Source organism: Vanessa cardui, chromosome 4, assembly GCF_905220365.1.
Source record: "Vanessa cardui chromosome 4, ilVanCard2.1, whole genome shotgun sequence".
NCBI classification, from domain to species: Eukaryota; Metazoa; Arthropoda; class Insecta; order Lepidoptera; family Nymphalidae; genus Vanessa; species Vanessa cardui.
In genome coordinates this window covers 8,757,243-8,779,445 of record NC_061126.1, presented here as the reverse complement: position 1 = coordinate 8,779,445, position 22,203 = coordinate 8,757,243, and the positions used below count along the sequence as shown (strand labels likewise).

The 22,203-nt window shown below is 33.9% G+C and overlaps 1 protein-coding gene across 10 annotated transcripts in view; it reads left to right on the top strand.

Moving 5' to 3' along the window:
- LOC124544434 (vascular endothelial growth factor receptor 1) overlaps window positions 1-20,328 on the top strand; it is a 31,702-nt gene extending 11,374 nt beyond the window's left edge. For 4 of the 10 annotated variants that reach the window (XM_047122975.1, XM_047122979.1, XM_047122983.1 and 1 more), the window contains 20 exons: window positions 149-281; window positions 2,066-2,217; window positions 2,396-2,558; window positions 3,276-3,396; window positions 3,509-3,684; window positions 3,772-3,920; window positions 4,664-4,949; window positions 5,124-5,267; window positions 6,036-6,160; window positions 6,645-6,822; window positions 6,898-7,155; window positions 8,193-8,417; window positions 9,464-9,620; window positions 10,072-10,163; window positions 11,907-12,061; window positions 12,952-13,074; window positions 15,035-15,204; window positions 17,493-17,637; window positions 18,063-18,237; window positions 19,852-20,328. In XM_047122975.1, coding sequence (XP_046978931.1) covers window positions 149-281; window positions 2,066-2,217; window positions 2,396-2,558; window positions 3,276-3,396; window positions 3,509-3,684; window positions 3,772-3,920; window positions 4,664-4,949; window positions 5,124-5,267; window positions 6,036-6,160; window positions 6,645-6,822; window positions 6,898-7,155; window positions 8,193-8,417; window positions 9,464-9,620; window positions 10,072-10,163; window positions 11,907-12,061; window positions 12,952-13,074; window positions 15,035-15,204; window positions 17,493-17,637; window positions 18,063-18,237; window positions 19,852-20,231 — 3,507 coding nt within the window. In that variant the 3' untranslated portion in view covers window positions 20,232-20,328. Of the gene's footprint in view, window positions 1-148; window positions 282-2,065; window positions 2,218-2,395; window positions 2,559-3,275; window positions 3,397-3,508; window positions 3,685-3,771; window positions 3,921-4,663; window positions 4,950-5,123; window positions 5,268-6,035; window positions 6,161-6,644; window positions 6,823-6,897; window positions 7,156-8,192; window positions 8,418-9,463; window positions 9,621-10,071; window positions 10,164-11,906; window positions 12,062-12,951; window positions 13,075-15,034; window positions 15,205-17,492; window positions 17,638-18,062; window positions 18,238-19,211; window positions 19,524-19,851 lie in introns of those variants that run through there. The other 6 variants (XM_047122974.1, XM_047122980.1, XM_047122977.1 and 3 more) reach the window with 3 other exon arrangements.
- Window positions 20,329-22,203: the final 1,875 nt, after the last annotated feature.

Here is a 22,203-nt window from a genome sequence, read left to right as displayed (position 1 = left end):
ACGTTAATTTATTAAAAAAAAAACGAAACAATAGTATTATGAACCTTATTAAAAATATGGAGTTAAATAAAAAAATTGAAAAACATAATTTTGAGGTAATTATGTTCCTACTAACAACACATTATTTATTTGGTAATATTGACAATAGCAGCAGAGTAACAAGACACCAGAAATTTCAAAATACTCTCCAAAGATTGGATTTTTAGTGAAATCGCGTAAGTCGCGTAAATACTTATGCGAAGGACACCAAGGAAAAGCAAATGAAACGAAATATACAATTTGTAAGTAGATAGTGCTGATATCTTGATGTCACGTAACGAGGTAGCGTGGTGTGATGGTTATTACATTCAGTGTTAAACCAAAGTTAATCCTTTGCGTATATCGGCTTGCTGCTTGTACTTTTTTTTTCTTTTCTTACTTGGTGTGGTGCTCTGTATGATCTTTGTGCACTCACTTAATATAATTAAGACTAATTTACTAACTTATAATAATTTAACATTTTTTGTTATTGTATTAATTTTGTTTCATTAATAACACGTTTTGTATTTTTATTGACCCGTTTTGCACTAGTATATTAATATAGATTTAAGATCGAACAATGGCGAACGAACAGTGTAGGAGGATAAATTTTAGTTTATTTAAGATATGCCATTCATAGCAACATTGTTTATCTTGGCACGTTTTGAGTATACGAGTAAACAGTGCTTTGTTGTTTCTAAATGCAAATGTAAGTAGAAAAATACGCAAAACTAAGAAACGGCATTAAACATTTTTTCTTAATTCCAATCGCAAATCAGTATTAATTTATAGTATAAACAATAACAGCCATTATGAATTTTAAATAAATAAAATTTTAAAAATTGGTACAATAAAAATTAAGCATGTAGTAGTATACTAACTTATTTTTAGAAGAAAATAAATCAACGATTATTATAAATAAATACATAGACCTTTTATGTATTACAAGTAACTAACGACAATTTTTTTAATATTATAATGTGACCGTTTTCATTTAGAAAGTAGGCACTTATATAGTTTTGTGTAAGTGCTGCACATTTATTTTAGAAAAAGTAAAAAGTATGGAACGCGTTATTTTCGGATGCTATTTCATCAAATACTGCACGATTTAATTAATTTATTTTTTGTTTGGTATCAATAATGAAAATATTTTTCTATTACTCTATAAAATATATATCTGTAAAATGAAATAACTGGGAGCCATTACTTCACTCTATGGGAGAGGGAAAATATTTGCAGCTTGTTTGAATGGTTGTCAAATAAGCGGTAAACTGTAGAATACGTGCAACCAATTAACAAATAACTTTAATTATTACTGATAAATGTTAAATTGAAGACCGATTCAGCTCTTATTATATATTCGAAACAAACTGCATATTCTAATCAGTATTATTAAGTTCGTGATTAAAGATCAAACATAATATGATAAAGTGTATGTTGGGCTATAAATATATATATCTTGTAATGAAGAAGATACGAGAAAGATACAGATAGAGATAAATGAATGGGTAGTTTGATTTTCGATTCGAAATTTTTATTTTTTTAAATTTATATTTATTTTAAAAGTTCGACTTCTATAAAGCGGTAGATTAAAAAGTATAATGATATTCTTTTTATTTTACAATTATTTTTTCAGTTTGATAATCGATTGTTGCTTTGAACTTACAGTTACAGGATACATGTCTTACTTACGTTATATTTATTTTCTCTTGAGCACTCTGCTTATTTTTTAGTTTTGTGGAATATCGCGCTTGTTTTTGTATTCTGTTATTATGAAAAGTATTGACACTGTTAAGAATTATGATAATATTAATTTCATTCAAATAAAATCAATTAAAATATTAATGTCTCTAATATTATTCTAAAATTAAAAACGTAATACGTGCAGTATTTTTTAATAGCACTTCAATGACTTTTTAGATATTTTCGAAGTAATTTGTTTTGTTTTCCAATAAATTAATAACCCTAAAATATTTAAAGTATTTATTAAAATAAAAAAAAAAATTGTAAATTAGACTGACATTAATTTTTCTGCCTTTTTTTCAAGATAAAAACGTGGTACCTCCGACGCCAAAGATTATAATGAATTCAAGGTATTTCTTGGAGGGTGAAACTTTTACCCTCAACTGCACAGTATTATACACAACTAATTCGGCTGTCAAATTAACATGGAATATTCCACGGCCAGAACCATCAGAGGTTAGTCATGAACTTACTCATTATGTAACATACATATTTATCGTATGTATTTAAGTTTTATTTAAGTAAAGAATCAGGCATGAAAATAAGTATAAGTTAATTTAGAAAATATTAAAGGATATGGATTTATAGTTTGTTTCATTACTAATTAATAATTTCTTTATTTATATTTTTAAAGGAGAGTATTGGAATTGAGTCAAATGAACATAATATAACAGGCGAAATTTTATACAATAGTATTACCATAATGAATGCAACGATAAACGACGCCGGGAACTATACATGCAAATGTACAAATCCTATCGATAATCGTGTAGCGAGAGTTGTAAAAATATATAAAGGTGAGTAAAACATGCTAAAAGATGTAGAGCCGCTATCGATATTGTAATTATTATTATTGAACGGTGCGCGCACTTTATGATGATGGAAAAGTAAAGAATAGCTTGTACATATCCCACTGCGGGGTTAAGCTTCTCCTTTGAGCATTAGATTTTTGGTACTCTTACCAAGCCGCTCTACTGCGGTATACATTTGGTGTAGAATTGAAAAGAGACGCATGCATATTTCTTTACGGTGTTTTCCTTGACCGCCAAGCACGAGATGAATTATAAACAAATTAATAAGCACATGGTAATTCAGTGGTGATTACCTGCGATTGTAACCGCAATCACTGCTTAAAATGCCCCAGTTTTAGTCACTGAGCCATCCCGCTCGATGATTTGAAAGTGAACTACAAATATGTCGAGTGTTTCTCGATAAATGACGAACACGGACGTGAATTTAATTTTTACTATGAATCACTCATAAGACTAAGAATTCCTGTTGAGTAGAGGTGTTTGAGTAGAGGTGTGAAAGGAGTTTATACTATACAGACATTACATTGCAGACTTGTACCGATATTTTTGTTAAGGATCAAGGACGACATGTAATAGTATACAAAACATATTGTAACTACAACAATCTGTATGTAATTAAAAGTATATATATATATCCATAGCGTACTTACCTATAATTCATTTATTTTGTTACGATTATTAATTCTATAAATTATTTTATAGGTAAAAAAGGTTATGTTAAATTGAAATCAGCTCTAAGAAATCTTGATTTAATCGAAACTATGCAAGAAACAATTCGCTTGCAATTTATCGTGGACGCATATCCTCCAGCTAGTTTTGCCTTGTAAGTAACCAGGAAATAATGTACTCGTAACATTGAAGATGATATTTTTATTATAAGATTATTGAATTTATATAAGCAAATGAAAACTAAATTGTTATGTTATTATTCTTAGTTTGCGAGACGGTAAAGACTTGCCGGAAGACGAAGAAAAATATAAAATTGCCAAGAGATATGATTCTGTTTATCTCAATATAGATCCCTTGACTATTGAAGATACTGGAAACTATACAATGGTCGCCAGCAATGAATACGAAACGTCTAATTTAACATATGACATCAGAGTAAAAGGTACCGTATCACTATGAGGTTAGGGTCAGGTTTGAAATGAAAGGTTAAACACAGATATTCAATTAATCTCAAGAGTTTTATTTTTAGCTTCTCCTGTTGTTGAATTCGGACCAGAAGTCGACAAAAAGTATTTGTTAGGTTCAATAGCAACGCTTAAGTGTGAGGCTATGGGGTATCCCTTGCCAAGAATAAAGTGGGTGTTCATCAACGAGACCGGCGAGGAAAATTCTTACGAGGTATCTTATCACGTCGCGCATGTTAGCTTTGAACAAAGTGTATTTATAATATACAACAACAGCCTGTACTTACAGGATATTGTTGTTGTTTGCTAAGTTGTCCTCTCCCTTTGAGGAGTAGGTTTGGAACATATTCAACCACGCTGTTCCAATGCAACAAACAACAACAAAACAACAACAGCCTGAAAATTCCCACTGCTGGGCTAAAGGCCTCCTCTCCCTTTTGAGGAAAAGGTGAAGGTTTGGAACATATTCCACCAAGCTGTTCCAATGCGGGTTGGTGGAATACACATGTGGCAGAATTTCTATGAAATTTGTCACATGCAGGTTTCCTCACGATGTTTTCCTTCACCGCAGAGCACGAGATGAATTATAAAGATAAATTAAGCACATGAATCAGCGGTGCTTGCCTGGGTTTGAACCCGCAATTATCGGTTAAGATGTACGCATTCTAACCACTGGGCCATCTCGACTTATATTTAATTCCAATGCGGGTTGTGGGAAAACACATGTGGCAGAATTTCTGTGAAATTAGACACATGCAGCTTTCCTCGCGATGTTTTCCGTCATCGCCGAGCACGAGATGTATTATAAATACAACATTTAAAATTTAATGGTGCTTGTCTTGACTTGAACCCGCAATCATCGGTCAAAATGAACGCGTTCTAACCACTGGGTCATCTCGACTCTAGCTTTGAACAAAGTGTAAAAATAAGGTACATAATTTTTAAATTCTTTTGCAGGCTACCGATACTGACGTAGAGTCAATAATTAGGGTGTCCTCTCTCGTCAAAATACCAGTACAGACGTCAGGAAGCATAATATGTCATGCATACAATGCGATAGGGAATGATTCTGCTGTCAGGAATCTTCTAGTGTATGAGGTATCCGGCGGATTCGGAGTGAAGAATGCCGACAAGGCGTGGTTTCCCGAGGGGCAGCGAGTGAGGATGGCGTGTTACGCTTCAAAGTATAACTTTATCAACGTCAGATGGATACGAGATGATAACAGGTCGAGGGTAGATACCGGTAGGTTCAATCAAATTAAATAATATTGGTCTGCAAAACTCCATGATTTTGTTGCTGCAAATACTACGATGGAATCAAATATGCTTTATACTAATTAGATTAATAATTTAATATATTAAAATTGATTTAATACGGTTAACTATTTACAAAATAAAAATGTTACATACATTGTAGTGACAGTAAGAACGTCTCCTTTCTCATTGATTGCGATATTGGAAATACAAAATATATCGATTGAAGATGAAGGCAACTACACTTGTATTGGAGAAAAAAATGACAGTTCTAGTGAAAGTCAAACGGTTTTCTTCACGGTTGCAGGTTTGTTAAATATATTGCCCTTTATTGATTTTGTTTTATATGTAATGTTAGTATTGGTCAAAAATTATTTAAATTTAAATTTTATTGATGGCGACCTCCGTGGTCGAGTTGTGTGTACACCGGTTTTCATGGGTACGCCACTCTGAGGTCCCGGGTTCGATTCCCGACCGAGTCGATTTAGATTACCATTAGTTTTCTATGTTATCCTGGGTCTGGGTGTTTGTGCCGTCGTTACTTCTGATTTCCATAACACAAGTGCTTCAGCTACTTACATTGGGATCAGAGTAATGTATGTGATGTTGTCTATAAAAAAAAAATGGAGATTGTCCTAATAAGTGCAAAAACAGAAAATCTTAGATACTATTAAGTCAATCTTGATATGAATGCTATAATACCCAAAGACATCATGAAATCAAATACATCGTGAAATTTGTGTCTCCTCCGTCTTCCATAAAATTACCAAATCAAGTACAAGTCGAAATAAGATTTAATGGAATAAGCCTTTTGTTGCAACATAAAGCATATTAAATAAAACTAGTTATAACGGATTTTAATCGCGTATATTAATTATTTTGGACATCCCGACGTTTCGAGCACTTTACAGCGTTCGTGGTCACGGGTAGACTACCTAATAGTAATAGTATGTCTATGTCTATCGGGATATCCAAAATAATTAATATACGCGATTAAAATCCGTTATAACTAGTTTTATTTAAATGTGTAATAATCGCGAAAATTTAAGACAACATTAAAGCATATTACTTTCAGCAACTCGTCTGCCAGTAATAACAGCGCCAGAGAAGGATGTAGATCAAGAAGTAAATCCATACCTGCCCGTAATGCTGTCTTGCCAAGCTGATGCTGTTCCACCACCCGTTATAACATGGCGTCGAGTAAGAAATAAATAATTTAATTTTTAATTTTATTGTATATAATAAACTCACTCATTTATTCGGTGTACAATAAGTTAAACATCAAAACTGTTTTATTCACGTTTAATATTTAAACAACAACAACAACAGCCTGTAAATTTCCACTGCTGGGCTAAAGGCCTCCTCTCCCTTTTGAGGAGGAGGTTTGGAACATATTCCACCACGCTGTTCCAATGCGGGTTGGTGGAATACACATGTGGCAGAATTTCTATGAAATTTGTCACATGCAGGTTTCCTCACAATGTTTTCCTTCACCGCTGAGTACGAGATGAATTACAAAGAAAAATTAAGCCCATGAATCAGCGGTGCTTGCCTGGGTTTGAACCCGCAATCATCGGTTAAGATGCACGCGTTCTAACCACTGGACCATCTCGACTTATATTTAAACATTGAATGATAACTGTGAACAAATAAAATAATTGATAAATATGTTACTTTTCCATAGAACGGCGATGTATTGCAGAATGATAGTAACATAGATATATTCGTGGACTATTTAAATTACACAACTGTTAACTCGACTATTTATATAAAACAAACGATTGACGATTATAACAAATACGAATGCGAGGCTAAAAGCGCTGACATTACGAAGCAAAGGTCTTACAATCTGATTATAAAAGGTAAAATATTTGTTGTCTACTCACATACTACTTGAATTATGTATTATTTATGTTTAATTCTTGTAACATTTTCAGAGAAATCACCGTTTAAATCTGCCGTATATCTCAGTATAATTGGAGTGATATTATTCTGTCTAGTTTTGTTAATTATATATCTCGTGTGGAAGATCCGTAAAGAGAAACAGTTTAGGAAAGAGTTAGCTGCGGCTGGATTGCTGTATTTCAAAGAGGGGGTGACGAGATCGCTTAATCCAGATCTCGGTATTGACGAACAAGCGGAACTGCTACCGTATGATGAGAGATTTGAATATCCAGCTGATAAGCTTATATTGGGTAATATTTTTGTACTATCTAAAATCTATGAAACTATAATCGTCTGATTAAGATGTCGATTGATGATAATTATTATAGTAAAGTAAAGTAAAGTAAAGTAACAGCCTGTAAATTTCCCACTGCTGTGATAAGGCCCTCTTCTTCCATTAAGGAGAGAGATTGGAACATATTCCACCACGCTGTTCCAATGCGGGTTGGTGGAATGCACATGTGACAGAATTTCGATGAAATTAGACACATGCAGGTTTCCTCACGATGTTTTCCTTCACCGCCGAGCACGAGATGAATTATAAACACAATTAAGCACATATATATAGTGGTGCTTGCCTGGGTTTGAACCCGCAATCATCGGTTAAGATGCACGCGTTCTAACCACTGGGCCATCTCAGCTCAATTATTTTAATAACATTGCATTATACATGGTTTGCATACATGACTATAAGTTATTAATAATAATTTATGATGATGAAAATTTTAAAACGGCTTCTTTATCGATTAAATTTAGAAACGTCAGTTTAATGTTAAGTCCAGTTTAATCACTTATATACTTCACTCACTTATAATTACGGTTTACATACATTTGCAATTTTTTTTTGTTTATACCTATAATTTCAAATTTCAATTTTTTTTTTAAACACCTGTTAAAATTGTTGAGCTAGTATACATTTAAAGTATTTTATAAGATGGTCTCGTATTCATATACAGATTTTCAGTCATTTCGTTACATTTGGAAGATCCTCAATAAATAGAAGACGAGCGATAATATATGAAAAAGTAACTGATAAACTGTCTTAAATTTTCGCGATTATTACACATTTAAATAAAACTAGTTATACCGGATTTGAATCGCGTATATTAATTATTTTTGGCATCCCGACGTGCAAAAGAGGTAGACAGTCTACCAGTGACCACGAACGCTGTAAAGTGCTCGAAACGTCGGGATGCCAAAAATAATTAATATACGCGATTCAAATCCGGTATAACTAGTTTTATTTAACTGATAAACTACCAAAAAAACATATTTGGTTTTAATTCAGGCAAGCAATTAGGCGCCGGTGCGTTTGGCGTCGTGTACAAGGCTGAGGCGCGGGGCATCATCAATGCAGAGGAGACCACGCCGGTCGCCGTCAAGATGGTCAAGAAGACCGCTGACAACATGTACATTAAGGCTCTGGCTTCGGAATTGAAGATCATGGTACATCTTGGTAAACACGTCAACATCGTGAATTTGCTTGGCGCCTGCACGAAAAATGTTGGGAAAAGTAAGTGTTGTCATATACATTTGTAGCGAGCGAAAAAGCGAAAAAAAGCGAAAAAAGCAAAAAAAGTTTGCGGTACTGATGGCGAGATTTTTTTTATGTAATTACGTAGCATATATCTATAAATTACAGGTATTCTATAGGTTACAATTGAAACGGAACAATATTTATAATATGTACAAAGATTTTTCCTTTAAGATGTAAATATGACAACCCGTGTCCACCCATGTCTGAATTTAAAAAAATCGTGTAAGCTTAAACAACTCTTACAGTATTATAATATTGAATTTACTTACAGTTCAACCGTCGCGAATATCAACATACATATGTTGAGATACCAATGTAATTATTGCAAAATATATTTTGGCTTTATAAATTAGTTTCTTGTACATGTTTTATATCGTAAAACATTACGACGCGACGGGCCGCGACAGCTGGAACAGATAAATCAAAAACAAACTTTTGTTCGCAACAGTTATTGTCATTAATTTAGTTAAACGACGAGACTATCAAAACGGCCGTCGATATAAACCATTCTCATGGAACCGAAATCAATTGTTTTTTTTTAGAGTATGTGAATAATTATTTTTATTATTAACAAATTATAAATATCATTGTCATCGTTAAGTTTGCAATGTTTCTTTTATTCTTCAATTTATGAAAAAAAAAAGCATCTAAATACTAAGAAGTGAGAATTTAGGAGCCATTCTTTGTATTGGTTTTCATTATGTTAAGACGATCAAAATAATATTATTTAGATTTATTTAGTTTATATTATTTTTTGGTTTTAGATAGATTGTACGTCAGGGCTGAGTAACTTTTATTTTACTGTTATTTCGAGTGCACAGTACCCACACAAAATAACTATCGTTCCGGTTGGAAGCGCCTTGACAATGAAACGAATGTTAATGGTGTAATCGTCAGATAACATTTTTCGTTTTGCATAATATTTATTTAAAGCGTGATTGAGTGTGCACACGCCTTTACCGGCCGTTCTATTTTTATAGCGGCGCGTTAATAGCTGAGTGACGTGTTTGTTTGTGTTACAGGGGAATTGATTGTAATCGTGGAATACTGTAAGTTTGGCAACATACACAATTATATGCAGAAGCATCGAGAAGTATTCATAGACCAGCTCACGGACAATAAGGAGAAGAATCTCGGTAGAGAAAACAGAGCGTTTTCGTACAGTACAGGAAGCAGCGGGTAAACTTTAAAACAACAACAACAACAGCCTGTAAATTCCCACTGCTGGGCTAAAGGTCTCCTCTCCCTTTAAGGAGAAGGTTTGGAACATATTCCACCACGCTGTTCCAATGCGGGTTGGTGGAATACACATGTGGCAGAATTTCTATGAAATTTGTCACATGCAGGTTTCCTCACGATGTTTTCCTTCACCGCCGAGCATGAGATGAATTATAAAGACAAATTAAGCACATGAATCAGCGGTGCTTGCCTGGGTTTGAACCCGCAATCATCGGTTAAGATGCAAGCGTTCTAACCACTGGGCCATCTTTGCTCAACTTTAAACTTTAAAACGTATAATTACATTGCGTGGGCAAACAGCATAATTAAAGATTGTAAAGTTTATTAATTTAGATACTTTTCAAAGAATGAATTCTATACGTTACTGAGTTTATATATTTTATCATTTCAGTATGCAGTCGGACTATTTCGGTTCCAATCACACTCAAGAAACGGATCACACGTTTGTAAACACCGCCAATACAAATAGGTCCGGCAGAAAAGGTAATTACTTCAATAATTTACTAAAAGCCACGTGACCTATTTGAATGAACGAACGTATAAATAAATAAAATTATAATATAAATTAAAATAGAACGTTCAATACTCTCTTATATATTTTCCTTAACGAATTGTTTATAATGATTAATTATTCTGAGTAATACGGATTCAATATTTAGGCTGGGCTCACACAGATATGGCCTGTATTCTAATAATCACTAAGTAGTTATAGTACGACACAACTTAGATGTCGCATCGGCCAAATTCGTAAAACCGATCACATCCGAATTGAGTACGCTATCCCAAATTATCAATATTTATTTCTCATGCCAATATGATCTTTGCACAAACGTAATAACTTGTAATATCATATAACCTAATATATTCGTCAATTTGACGCGTCGATTGCTTGCTCTTGCTTTCTCTGACGTGTGATTATATAGCGACGAATAGCGACGAATGGCGCGATACGGAGCTATTTCTATTGGTTGTGTAAATCGGCAGTAATCGGTTTTATTTTCATTCCATTGCATTTTCCGATGTTACATCTACTTTGTGTCGTACTATACTTCGGAACGTATTTATCGATACTTTCTAAATTTGTACACAGATAACACTAACCATCACGTGGAGTTTGTTCGAGGTAAATAATGTATTCGTAATTGGTGCGCTTAATATTCGAATTTTAAATATCGAATTCTGCCTTTTACTTTACCCACACAGCTGTATTCATACGTTTGTAAAATGTTACTGTTGGCATTAAATGCGTTCGTTTACGTCATCAGATGAGTTCCACTAATTGTTGCATTATTTGTTGGCAAGTTCATTGATACTTATTAATGTGGCATTTCATACACAAAAAATAACATAAAAATGCATATCATTCGTAACTTAGTAGGCGTAAAATACATTATTTTTGAGATTTTATATCCCATTAAAACATGAATGTGAAATGAGAGCTAAGTCCAATATTATGATAAAAGCCTTGGTTGTTGACTTAAAAGACAAAAGGAGTGAGAATGGGTGCCAAGTTCAATGGTCAAAACTAAAATGTATTTGTAACTACTTACATAAAATATAATTTCTTCTTATAACTCAAGAGAGTGTATAGCCTAAGGTCTGCCTTGGCTAGTTGTCATATGTTCGTAAATACAAACAATAATATTAAATTTGATATCCTGATACCTTTTTTCGACAGTTCTTTTACGTTAAACAAGTACTTATACATATGTATTACATAAACGAGTATTAATGTATATATTTGCACCAATTACGTTTACAATCAATTAATTGTTGTGTGTCGTGCTTCGTTTATTCTTTGATCATTCAATCATTCAATTCAAAATTATCGCATAGAATTTATTATTTTTAGTATGGTCATTGTTATAGTTTGTTATGGATTCATATGCTATTTTTTATAGGAAAATTGCTCGATAATTATAATCTAGTAATGTATGAATTACAAACATACATACCTTAAACGTTCAAGCCTGTTCTTAATCTAATTAAACTACTAATTGTTTTTTAGCGCTAAGCTTTACCTAATTTTTTGTTGCGGTATTTTGGTCAAAGGCCGATTCATTGACCAGTATGTTGACTTGTCATCTATGAGTAATATTAGAGCCCTGACATTGACGTCTAGTATTGTTGTCTGATTATGCTTCAAAAATAGATTTAAAGGTTACAAAAATGATTAATTTTAGTTTGTAATTATTAATATGTATGTCTTGTCTGTATAATTTCCAGTATCAGAGACGGGTTATGTTCAACCGGAATGGAGATCGAATTACGAGAGCGACTACAGCTTTGAAGGACGGAACCCGCGACCGCTGACTTCGAGAGATCTGCTAGCGTGGGCCTTCCAGATCGCAAGAGGCATGGAATATTTGGCCAACAGAAAGGTAATAGAAATATATGTTATATTATCCTGTGGAAAAAATTCTTATATAACGCTTATTATTATATTTACGCGTATTTATATATTAACGCTTTTTATTGTATTAACGCTTCAAAGATAAGTATATGTCTCAGCTATTTCCAGATATTATTCACATTATAAATTGTTTTTCTTGCTGTTTGTGTTTAATTTGACTATCAGTTAGTTAGTTTGTTTTTACATCGAATTAAGGAATTTGTATTGACTTTCTGGCTAACACGATAATCGCATTGAGTAATGAAAGTACTGTCGATATTATTTGCTTGACCCTTTTGTAATATTTACATATATTAATTGATGTGTCTTGTCAAAGAAAATATAATATACTTTTAAGATATAGAATTAAAGGATTTATGGAGTTATATGTTACAGATTTTTAAATTTTTTTTTTATGGAATAGGTTGGCGGACGAGCATATGGGCCACTTGATGGTAAGTGGTCACCATCACCCATAGACAATGACGCTGTAAGAAATATTAACTATTCCTTACATCGTCAATGCGCCACCAATCTTAGGAACTACGATGTTATCTCCCTTATGCCTGTAGTTACACTGGCTCACTCACCCTTCCAACCGGAACACAACAATACTGCGTACTGTTGTTTATCATTTTATAATATTACATTACATTTTATGATTATAATAATATTATGTAACGGTCAATTTGTTAAATATTTTTATTAATTACAAAAAACTTGATTCTAAATGATAGTATACATTTAATATTTATTGTAACTTTAGCTTCGTAATTTTCATTCGAAAGTATAGATTTTAATCAAATATTTAGGGATAAAGTATTGTGGGTTTTATTTACATCAATAACATTAACAGTTATATTTATTTAAACTTTTCAGGTATTGCATGGAGACTTGGCAGCAAGAAACATTTTGTTAGCTGAAGACAATATAGTTAAAATATGCGACTTCGGTCTAGCGAGAAGCATTTATAAAAACGACGAATACAAGAAGCAAGAGAATGTAAATATATACCATATTACTGTATATTTTTAAGGCATGTTAGCTAAAAATTTAAAATTCATGCATTAGTCGTTGACTTTTCAGAAGCGTTCGAATTGGTTTCTCATATTTTCGCTAAAATCAAAATCAAAATAAGCTTTATTCAAGTAGGTTTTTACAAGCACTTTTGAATCGTCATATAACAATTAAGTGTTCTACCGGTTCGGAAATTAGATTCTATCGAGAAGAACCGGTTAAAGAAACTAGTTATCCAAATCACAAAGTCACGATAACTTTTAAAGTTCCTTAACCTAATTTCCAAAGATCAGTATCTTTAGTGAAACTGTCTTATTTAAATCGTTCATTCGGAATAGAGGATTTAGTTTGTAAATGATCTCCCACCGTTTTATTTCTCGGCTTTATCGCTGCCGGCCGCAGGTAACACTGCTCTTCCGTGTGCGCACTAAAGCTCGTATTATAGAGCGACTCAGCCATTAATCTCGTTTTTAAAACGAACTGCGTTCTTCATTCATTTTAGAGAGACTTTTAATCATTAGTCAGCTGAGTAGTTCATATATTTTAACCACGTTTTACAAGAGAGCGCGGCTATCATGGTATGGGCATGTAATGCGGAGGAATGAGGAACACATTGTGAGGAAGGCTTTGAGCATGGATGTAGACGGATATAGAAGTAGAGGACGACCAAGGAAACGATGGATGGACTGTGTGAAAGACGATATGGCTAGAAAGAATGTTACTTGTGAGATGACGTCTGACAGAGAAGTATGGAAGGAGAAGACATGCTGCGCCGACCCCGAATAAAATTGGGATAAGGGCAGGAGGATGAGGATGAGGATGATGTTTTATAAGAGAACGATTTTAGTTTACGTAAAAGTTGTCAAGAGCTCTCTTGCTAACACATTGTGGTATTATTACTATGTAGTATAAATCAAAGCATTTTTCTGTAGTCTTGTCTGTCCCTATGTATGCTTAGATCTTTAAAACTAGCTTACTTTTTTTTAAATAGATACAGTAATTCATGATGAAGGTTTTTGTGTTCAAACCCGCTGAGTTTCTATCGCCGGTTCTTCTCAGGTCAGGGTATTTTCTTTTCCGAACCGGTGGTCCATCAATTGACCATCAATAAGAAAGTGTAATACTTCTATATCGAATTAAGTTATTTGAGTTTGAGTAATATAATAATTTAAGTTTTAATAATACTCGTGAATCGGAGTCATATTAGTTATCAAAAATATCGCCTAATGTCAACTTTTTAATTTGTATATCGGATTTAATCTCCTATTTTTTATAACGTATATGTATTTCAGATAACGACTTTAGTTTTAAGCTATAATAAGTTGTTAATCAATCTACCACTTTAATATTTAATATTACTCTTTGTCACGTTTACATGGCCGTCCGTCACCGTCACATGGAGGCCTTTGAAAATCAGTGCTGGGTTAATATTATGCCAGCTTCAACTGAGAGATTGTCCATTTTGGATGCCACACCTTACAGTTCATTTTTGTTATTTTTTTTTTCTTTGTGTTACCATAATAATGCAATTCTTAAATTACGTCTAATTATATTTAATAGATATAGATTAAATAAAATTAGATGCAAAATATTTCTGTAAATATTTTTGTAAGTTGGTTATTTTTTTTTTGTTTATGTTATTTATTTTTCTTTCTACGTCATAAATTAACTTAAATTCTGTGTTACTTTTGTCATTTCTTTTTTCTCTTCTTATTTTTACTCATGTGGTGTGATCCAAATAAAGACTTTATCTATCTATTTATCTAATATATCTCGGTTTTTATCTATAATTAATACTAGTTATGATTTATCAAAGTTTAAACGCTACTCGCATAAGCGTACATGTTAATACTTACTAGAGTAATATGATCTTACATAACATACTCTAAATAGAGTAGATTTCATGAGGGATTGTTATTGAAGGCGACGTTCGTTTGTTTCTCAGAGTCCGCTGCCGGTGAAGTGGTTGGCCATCGAGTGCATGACCGACCGGATATTCTCCACGCAGTCCGACGTGTGGTCGTTCGGCATCGTGCTGTGGGAGCTCTTCTCTCTCGCCAAAACTCCTTACCCGAATGTCAGCCCGACGAGCCTTGTCCAGTGGCTGTCGGATGGGTAATTCTCAACAACAGCCTGTAAATTCCCACTGCTGGGCTAAAGGCCTCCTCTCCTTTTTGAGGAGAAGGTTTGGAACATATTCCACCACGCTGTTCCAATGCGGGTTGGTGGAATACACATGTGGCAGAATTTCTGTGAAATTTGTCACATGCAGGTTTCCTCACGATGTTTTCCTTCACCGTTGAGCACGAGATGAATTATAAAGACAAATTAAGCACATGAATCAGCGGTGCTTGCCTGGGTTTGAACCCGCAATCATCGGTTAAGATGCACGCGATCTAACCACTGGGCCACCTCGACTGGGTAATTCTCAGTTTACTTATAATAATTTTAGCAAAAAATATACGAAACGTCATTTATTAACTATTTACGATATACAGTGAAACCTGGTTAATTGGGATCTCAAGGGACCGAGACATATGTACCAATTATTAAGGGTTTCCAATTAAGCAGGTTTAAAATTATAGTTGTCTCACTTACAGAGGTCGAAATGTTAATAAAAATGTGTATTTCTGGTCTTATGAATTTAATTTAGGTATGAATGTACATACTAAATGTGTTGCGTCAAAAAGAAACAATACGGTAAAGTTTATGATTTAAAATAATCGGTGATGTTTGTTTGCACGTGATTGCTAGAATTATCAATATTTGACATTTCGAAATACTTGTGTAAAGTTTGTCTCATTTATACAGGTCATTGAGTTAAAGAGTCTCAATTATAGAGGTAAACATCGATAAAGTCTTACAATTCACATCTCATTTAACTGAATTCAAAAAGTCCCATGAATAGAGGTGATTTAATGAAAACGTGCCGGTACCTCGTTGGAGTTCTCAATAATAGAGGTTCCTCCCTTATCCCACTTAACCAGATTTCACTGTATTACTAACGAATGATACGATATCTGAAAATAAAATACAAACTAAAGTAACTAATATATTTCCATACAAGTTTAGCGACTAGTCTCGAATTTAAATGCGTTTCTTTATAATTTTGTATGAAGCTTATAAAAAAAAGAAACTATTGCACCAAACGATTTTTATGTCCTTGATACTTTCAAATCTTCCACAGAAGGTCTTAGTAGGTATATCTTGTTTGGATTCGATTTTCATAACTTTCCAGATCAGGTCGATTGTTATTTTTTAAACTACAAATTAATTAATTTGAAGTGTCAATTTATTGAGGTTTTATTAATTGTAAATAAAAAATCCACAAATGTATTCTCATCTTACAACTGTTATAATTTTGTCTATTATACATATTCTTCGGAAACGAAACGTGAATTATGATAAAAGTTTTAATAAAACTAATAATGTGTTAAATATAATGTGTAAACTAAAAACTTTTATTATATAAGCATTAAAAACACTTACGCCAAAGCATTGTAATCAATCTTGCTATTGAATCATAGCCGTTTGCGACATTGAACATAAAATATGCTCAATGTGTACATCATTATAAGAACTTGTAACTTCACTAACTCGCTTAATACTTTTAAAGCGGAGTGACCCAGTTGGTGGACGCGACGGATTCTAAATAAACCGGTTATTATCCGTTTTGAAATAAGTATCAACTAATTTAGAACTCGTGTATTTTTTTCTAAGAGATACTTTCTCTTTTCGATCGTGTTTTGTAATGGGATAACTTGTATTATTATTATTTTCTTGTTTAATAACATGCTTATATTATATAAAATGATAAAATCAAAATATGGTTAAAACAGTTAAACTATAGGTAAGAATACATAACATATTAACAATCTTGAAATAATCTTTAGTAAATAAAACTTTCAAATAGATATGTAAGATACATACTCAATCCATATCATAATTGTTGTTCAAACTTACACGCACACATACACGGATACTTACATATACATACGGATAACAACACACTTCAGCAATCCCGACTTGGATTAATTTAAAGTAAATAAAATAATCTTAAGAATTTATTGTAAAAACTTTTATTGGTGGGGAATTAATTTCGGAAGCACAGTTATCAATAGTGGAAGTCAGACTTCCACTATTAATTGTAATAAATAAAAAAGCTACTGGCATCTCTTTCTCCGACCACAAAGACCACAGTGGCGTCCACTTGGAGAGGCCTATGTCCAGCAGTGGACAAAAAACGGGCTGATGATGATGATGATGATGAAATAAAAAAGTGTTTCCAATAAAAAAACTTGTCAATGACGTAGTGCACTGGTCCGTACGCATGATGATGATGATGATGATGATGATGATGAAATAAAAAAGTAGTCAATGAATGTGCACTGGTCTGTGCGCAGGCACCGCCTCGACAAGCCGCAGTACGCGGACAGCAAGCTGTACGACGTGATGCTGCGCTGCTGGCAACAGAAGCCAACCGCGCGGCCCAACTTCAGCCAGCTGCAGGAGATCCTCGGATCGTTCCTCGAGGATAACGTGCGGAATGTAAGACTAATGTCCATCGAGAAAATATTTATGAAATTAAATTCAATTTCAGTGATTTCTTCAGAAAATGTTATCTTGTAGTTACAGTTTATTAGCAAAAGCGAAACGCAATTATTTAACATAAATTAATGTTGTCTTAAATTTTCGCGATTATTACACATTTAAATAAAACTAATTATAACGGATGAATCGCGTATATTAAATTATTTTAGACCACGTCTACCCGTCTACCCGTGACCACGAACACTGCAAAGTGCTCGAAACGTAGGGATGTTTAAAAATAAAAATAATTTAATATACGCGATTCATCCGTTATAATTAGTTTTATTTAACATAAATTGTTAGGACTGTAAACATCTTAGATCCACATAAAAATGGCCGCCGATACATATATAGGGAATGTTAGTTTAATTGTTTTGTCGTAGCACTACGTGGATCTGAACTCGGCGTACATGGATTTGAACGTGAAGGCGGAGGGGCAGGAGGACTACCTGGCGATGGTGTGCGCGCCCGACTACAACAACATGGTGACGCCGAGCCCGCACCACTACGTCAACCACGCGCACAGCTTCTTCCCGCCCACGCCCACGCTGCAGCACGGTACGTAAGCGCTCCCACGTCACATCCCGCTGACGACATCCATATTATTAACATTTATTGCTACCTTCGGTACGCGCACCACATCACATCCCGCTGACGACATCCATATTATTAACATTTATTGCTACCTTCGGTACGCGCACCACATCACATCCCGTTAACAACATCCATATTATTAACATTTATTGCTACCTTCGGTACGCGCACCACATCACATCCCGCTGACGACATCCATATTATTAACATTTATTGCTCCCTTATGTTCTCTGACCGATGTCCCTCAACGCGGCCATACAATATAATATCAACTTAGGTAGTAGTCAATAGAGATGAATTACTTATTCCTGCAGCACGGTACGCAAGCGCTTCCTGATCCCATTTATTGGTCCATGGTTGGTTATGTTCTCTGATCGATGTCCGTCAACACGCCCATGCATTTTCAACTAGGCAGTATTCAATAGAGATGAATTACTTCTTCCCCTGCTCTCATATTACAATGAGATAGTAATCCAACTCGGTGGAACAAGAGCTTTACGTGCTTTACGAGGCACGCGAGTTGTATCACTCGGCACTGTGTGAACTGCGATAAATAATATAACAATATAATAGCTCTGTGAAGTATTAAAATATAGTGATCGTTAAGTTTATTAATTTGAAAACGATTTAATTGCTTTACACCTAATGTTAGAAAAGTATGAAAATATATTTTTTTATTCTCTTATCATAACCATAAACTAAAAGTATAGTAAAAAAAAGGTGCCTCATAACTAAATAAATCATAACATACCGTTAGTTAATAAAGTATGATATTGTAAAGTATTTATTCACACTTATCTATTAACGTTAAAATATTGTATGTAAAAAATAACCTATATCCCATCAACGATAGAATATATTTATGTGTTGGAAATATAGAATATATGAATATATTTTTCTTAATATTTTGTCATATAAGCGTATTTTCCTTTTGTCAGACGGAATAGAAAATACACCATTTTGATCACACAACTGAATCCTGTACGGTAATGAATATGTGTTATAAAACAGCATGAGACTTCCCGTCGCCTTACTAACGAGATGTGCACATAACATTAACACTCTAAATTAGTTAGCTAACATGAGTATTGGTTATAATCGGTAAATAAACATTTTGATTGTTGTCTTCCAGTTGTGTGCACCAGTCTACATGTATTTATGTTGCATCAATGATATTCTAATAAACAGATATGTTATATCCATACTAAACAACAGAAAAAAGTGTGCCGCGCCGGGGACCGTTTATTTTAGTTAATTTTTATATTTCGTTAAAAGTAAAAAGGATAGCTTGATAAAAACAATAAGTAAAAGGAATAACTAGATATTTTAATTACACAAAACGTATTACCACGTAATTATACTACTACGTTTTACAACGTAAAACGACTAAAGGCAAACGTCCCAATTGGGACGTTTTCTATTCTTCACTTTTTGCGCGTTAATAACATATCTGTTTACTACAACATCATTGTGTTGCATGATGTTTTAAGTTTATTTTCATCGTGTTATAAATGTGATCATACTCCGCATTGTATTGTAACGCGTGTGATCCCGCATTGTATTGCAACGCGCTCGCAGACGACGAGGGCTACCTGCAGATGAGCCCGGCGTCGCGGGGCGCGGGGGGCGCGGGCGCGCGGGGGGCGGGCGCGCGCTTCGAGTTCGACGCTCGCAAGCTGAACGCGCGCGGGGGGGAGGCGCCGCAGCGCTCCGAGCTGACGCCGATGCTGGCGCTCGGCCGCTCCGAGTCGGACGGCGACGGCGCGGCCCCGTACCTCAACATGTGCCGCATCGACGAGGAGGCCGACGACGTGTTCGAGACCAAGCGGTACAACTTCAGGAACTCGCAGCCCGACCGCGCCGTCACCAACCCCACGTACATCACGTTCGACGTCGATGAGAAGAAGCCGACGAACGTCTCCAATAATTACATCAATGTCAACGGTCTAGTCAAGTAGATGATCCTGTAACGCATGATGACCTCCGACGCTACCCGTTACTCTCGTTAGATAACTGGAAAAAAATCTTGATCTCCTGCTAATTTTGATTAAATATGTGTTAGTTTAGTAGCGTTAGAAATCTCAGTAATTACATTTGCATTATGATACTTTTTGATTCGGTTTTCATTTCATCTCATTTCATGCGTTATTTTAAGTCAATCGTTGTTAACAATTAAGGTAAGGTCGTAAGTGAACGTAAGTTGTGTGATATTTTGATATAGAGAGACGCTGGATAAAATATGATAATGAAATGTTGGTACTCTTAGTGTATAATATTATATAGATTTAATTTATTAAGCTTATGTAGAGCCAGTATTTTCTTTGTTGAGCCCACCATTGAAACATTTTGTAAATAGATTACTTATTGTATAAGCTAAATATGTTTTTATCTCCATCATTCCCTTAACAATTTTCGTGACTGTGATTTTCTACGAGATAAAGGAAATCTTATCGTAAAATCGTTAAAATAAGATATTATATGTATATTATAATATTTTAATATTTTTTAACTTGACAGACAAGTTTGTTTATTACTATGAATGTTTCATTATTTATTAAAAATGAATTGCCTCGTTATACATATGAAATGATTTTTTAATAAAAGTTAGAATTCTCAAAATTTTATGTAATTGTGGGACATATATCTGCAGGTTTTTGTACGTGTGTTCTGTAATACGTCTATGTTTTAATGTTACATTATTCGTAATGTGCTTCGTGTTGATATAATAATATATTTTTGTTGATTTATTGATAAAAATATTTTTAAAATATAGATGCCATAAACTCGATTATAATAAATAAATGGGATATTAACAAACGTTTAATTTTTTACACTTTCACACATTCTAATATAATGAGTGACTATACTTTTTATATTGAAAACTCAAATAAACTTGTAAAAAAAATCCAGACGTAAATCATATCTAACTCGCAAATGATAATGAAAGATTTTTTTTTAAATATTATACTTTACTATTTATAATTTATCGCATTCAATGGCAAATAAAATATCGTAAGGAAAGCTGCTCCGTATGTGTCGGAAGAACTTATGACATTTACTTCTAGCAAATGGAGCATTTAGTCGAAAAATATCAAATGATAGAGCAAATGAATCGAAAAATATTTTCCCAATGAGGTCTCGTGAAGAGTTATTTCGTTTAAAGTTTGAGCAATTGAGTCTTACTTTATTTAGTGGACAAATTGAAACAAACGAGTCATTTTAAATAATAAAATGAAAATACATATAATTAATTAAAATGTATTTAACAGAAATACACTAAAATCGTTGTATAAGTTATGAACTCATTGCTTGATTTATGTTATTAAACTTTATATTGAGTACTGTCGAGCCTGCTGCATTTTGAACTTCCGCCAAAGTTAGATTGGATATTTAGGTGAAAATACCACGCACTATCGCGAGAACAACACTCTCGATTACTTCGGCGCCCTGAAAATAATTAATTTGTATATTTAACTACTTAATACTAAAATGGAATTAAAGTTGAAAGTTTAATGGTAAATATTGTTTGTAAGATTATTAAACCAACTTATAACTGATTAGTAGTCGCTCGCCGCTTCGCTTGAGTTTTAAGGTATTGGAGTCGAGATGGCCCAGTGGTTAGAACGCGTGCATCTTAACCGATAATTGCGGGTTCAAACCCAGGCAAGAACCGCTGATTCATGTACTTAATTTCTATTTATAATTCATCTCGTGCTCAGCGGTGAAGGAAAACATCGTGAGGAAACCAGCATGTGCCAAATTTCATAGAAATTCTGCCACATATGTATTCCACGACGAATGCGGGGCATTGGAACAGCCTGGTGGAATATGTTCCAAACATTCTCCTCAAAGGGAGAGAAGAGCTTCCCAGTAGTGGGAATTTACAGGCTGTTGTTGTTGTTGTGAAATTTTCATTTTTTAATTTCATTG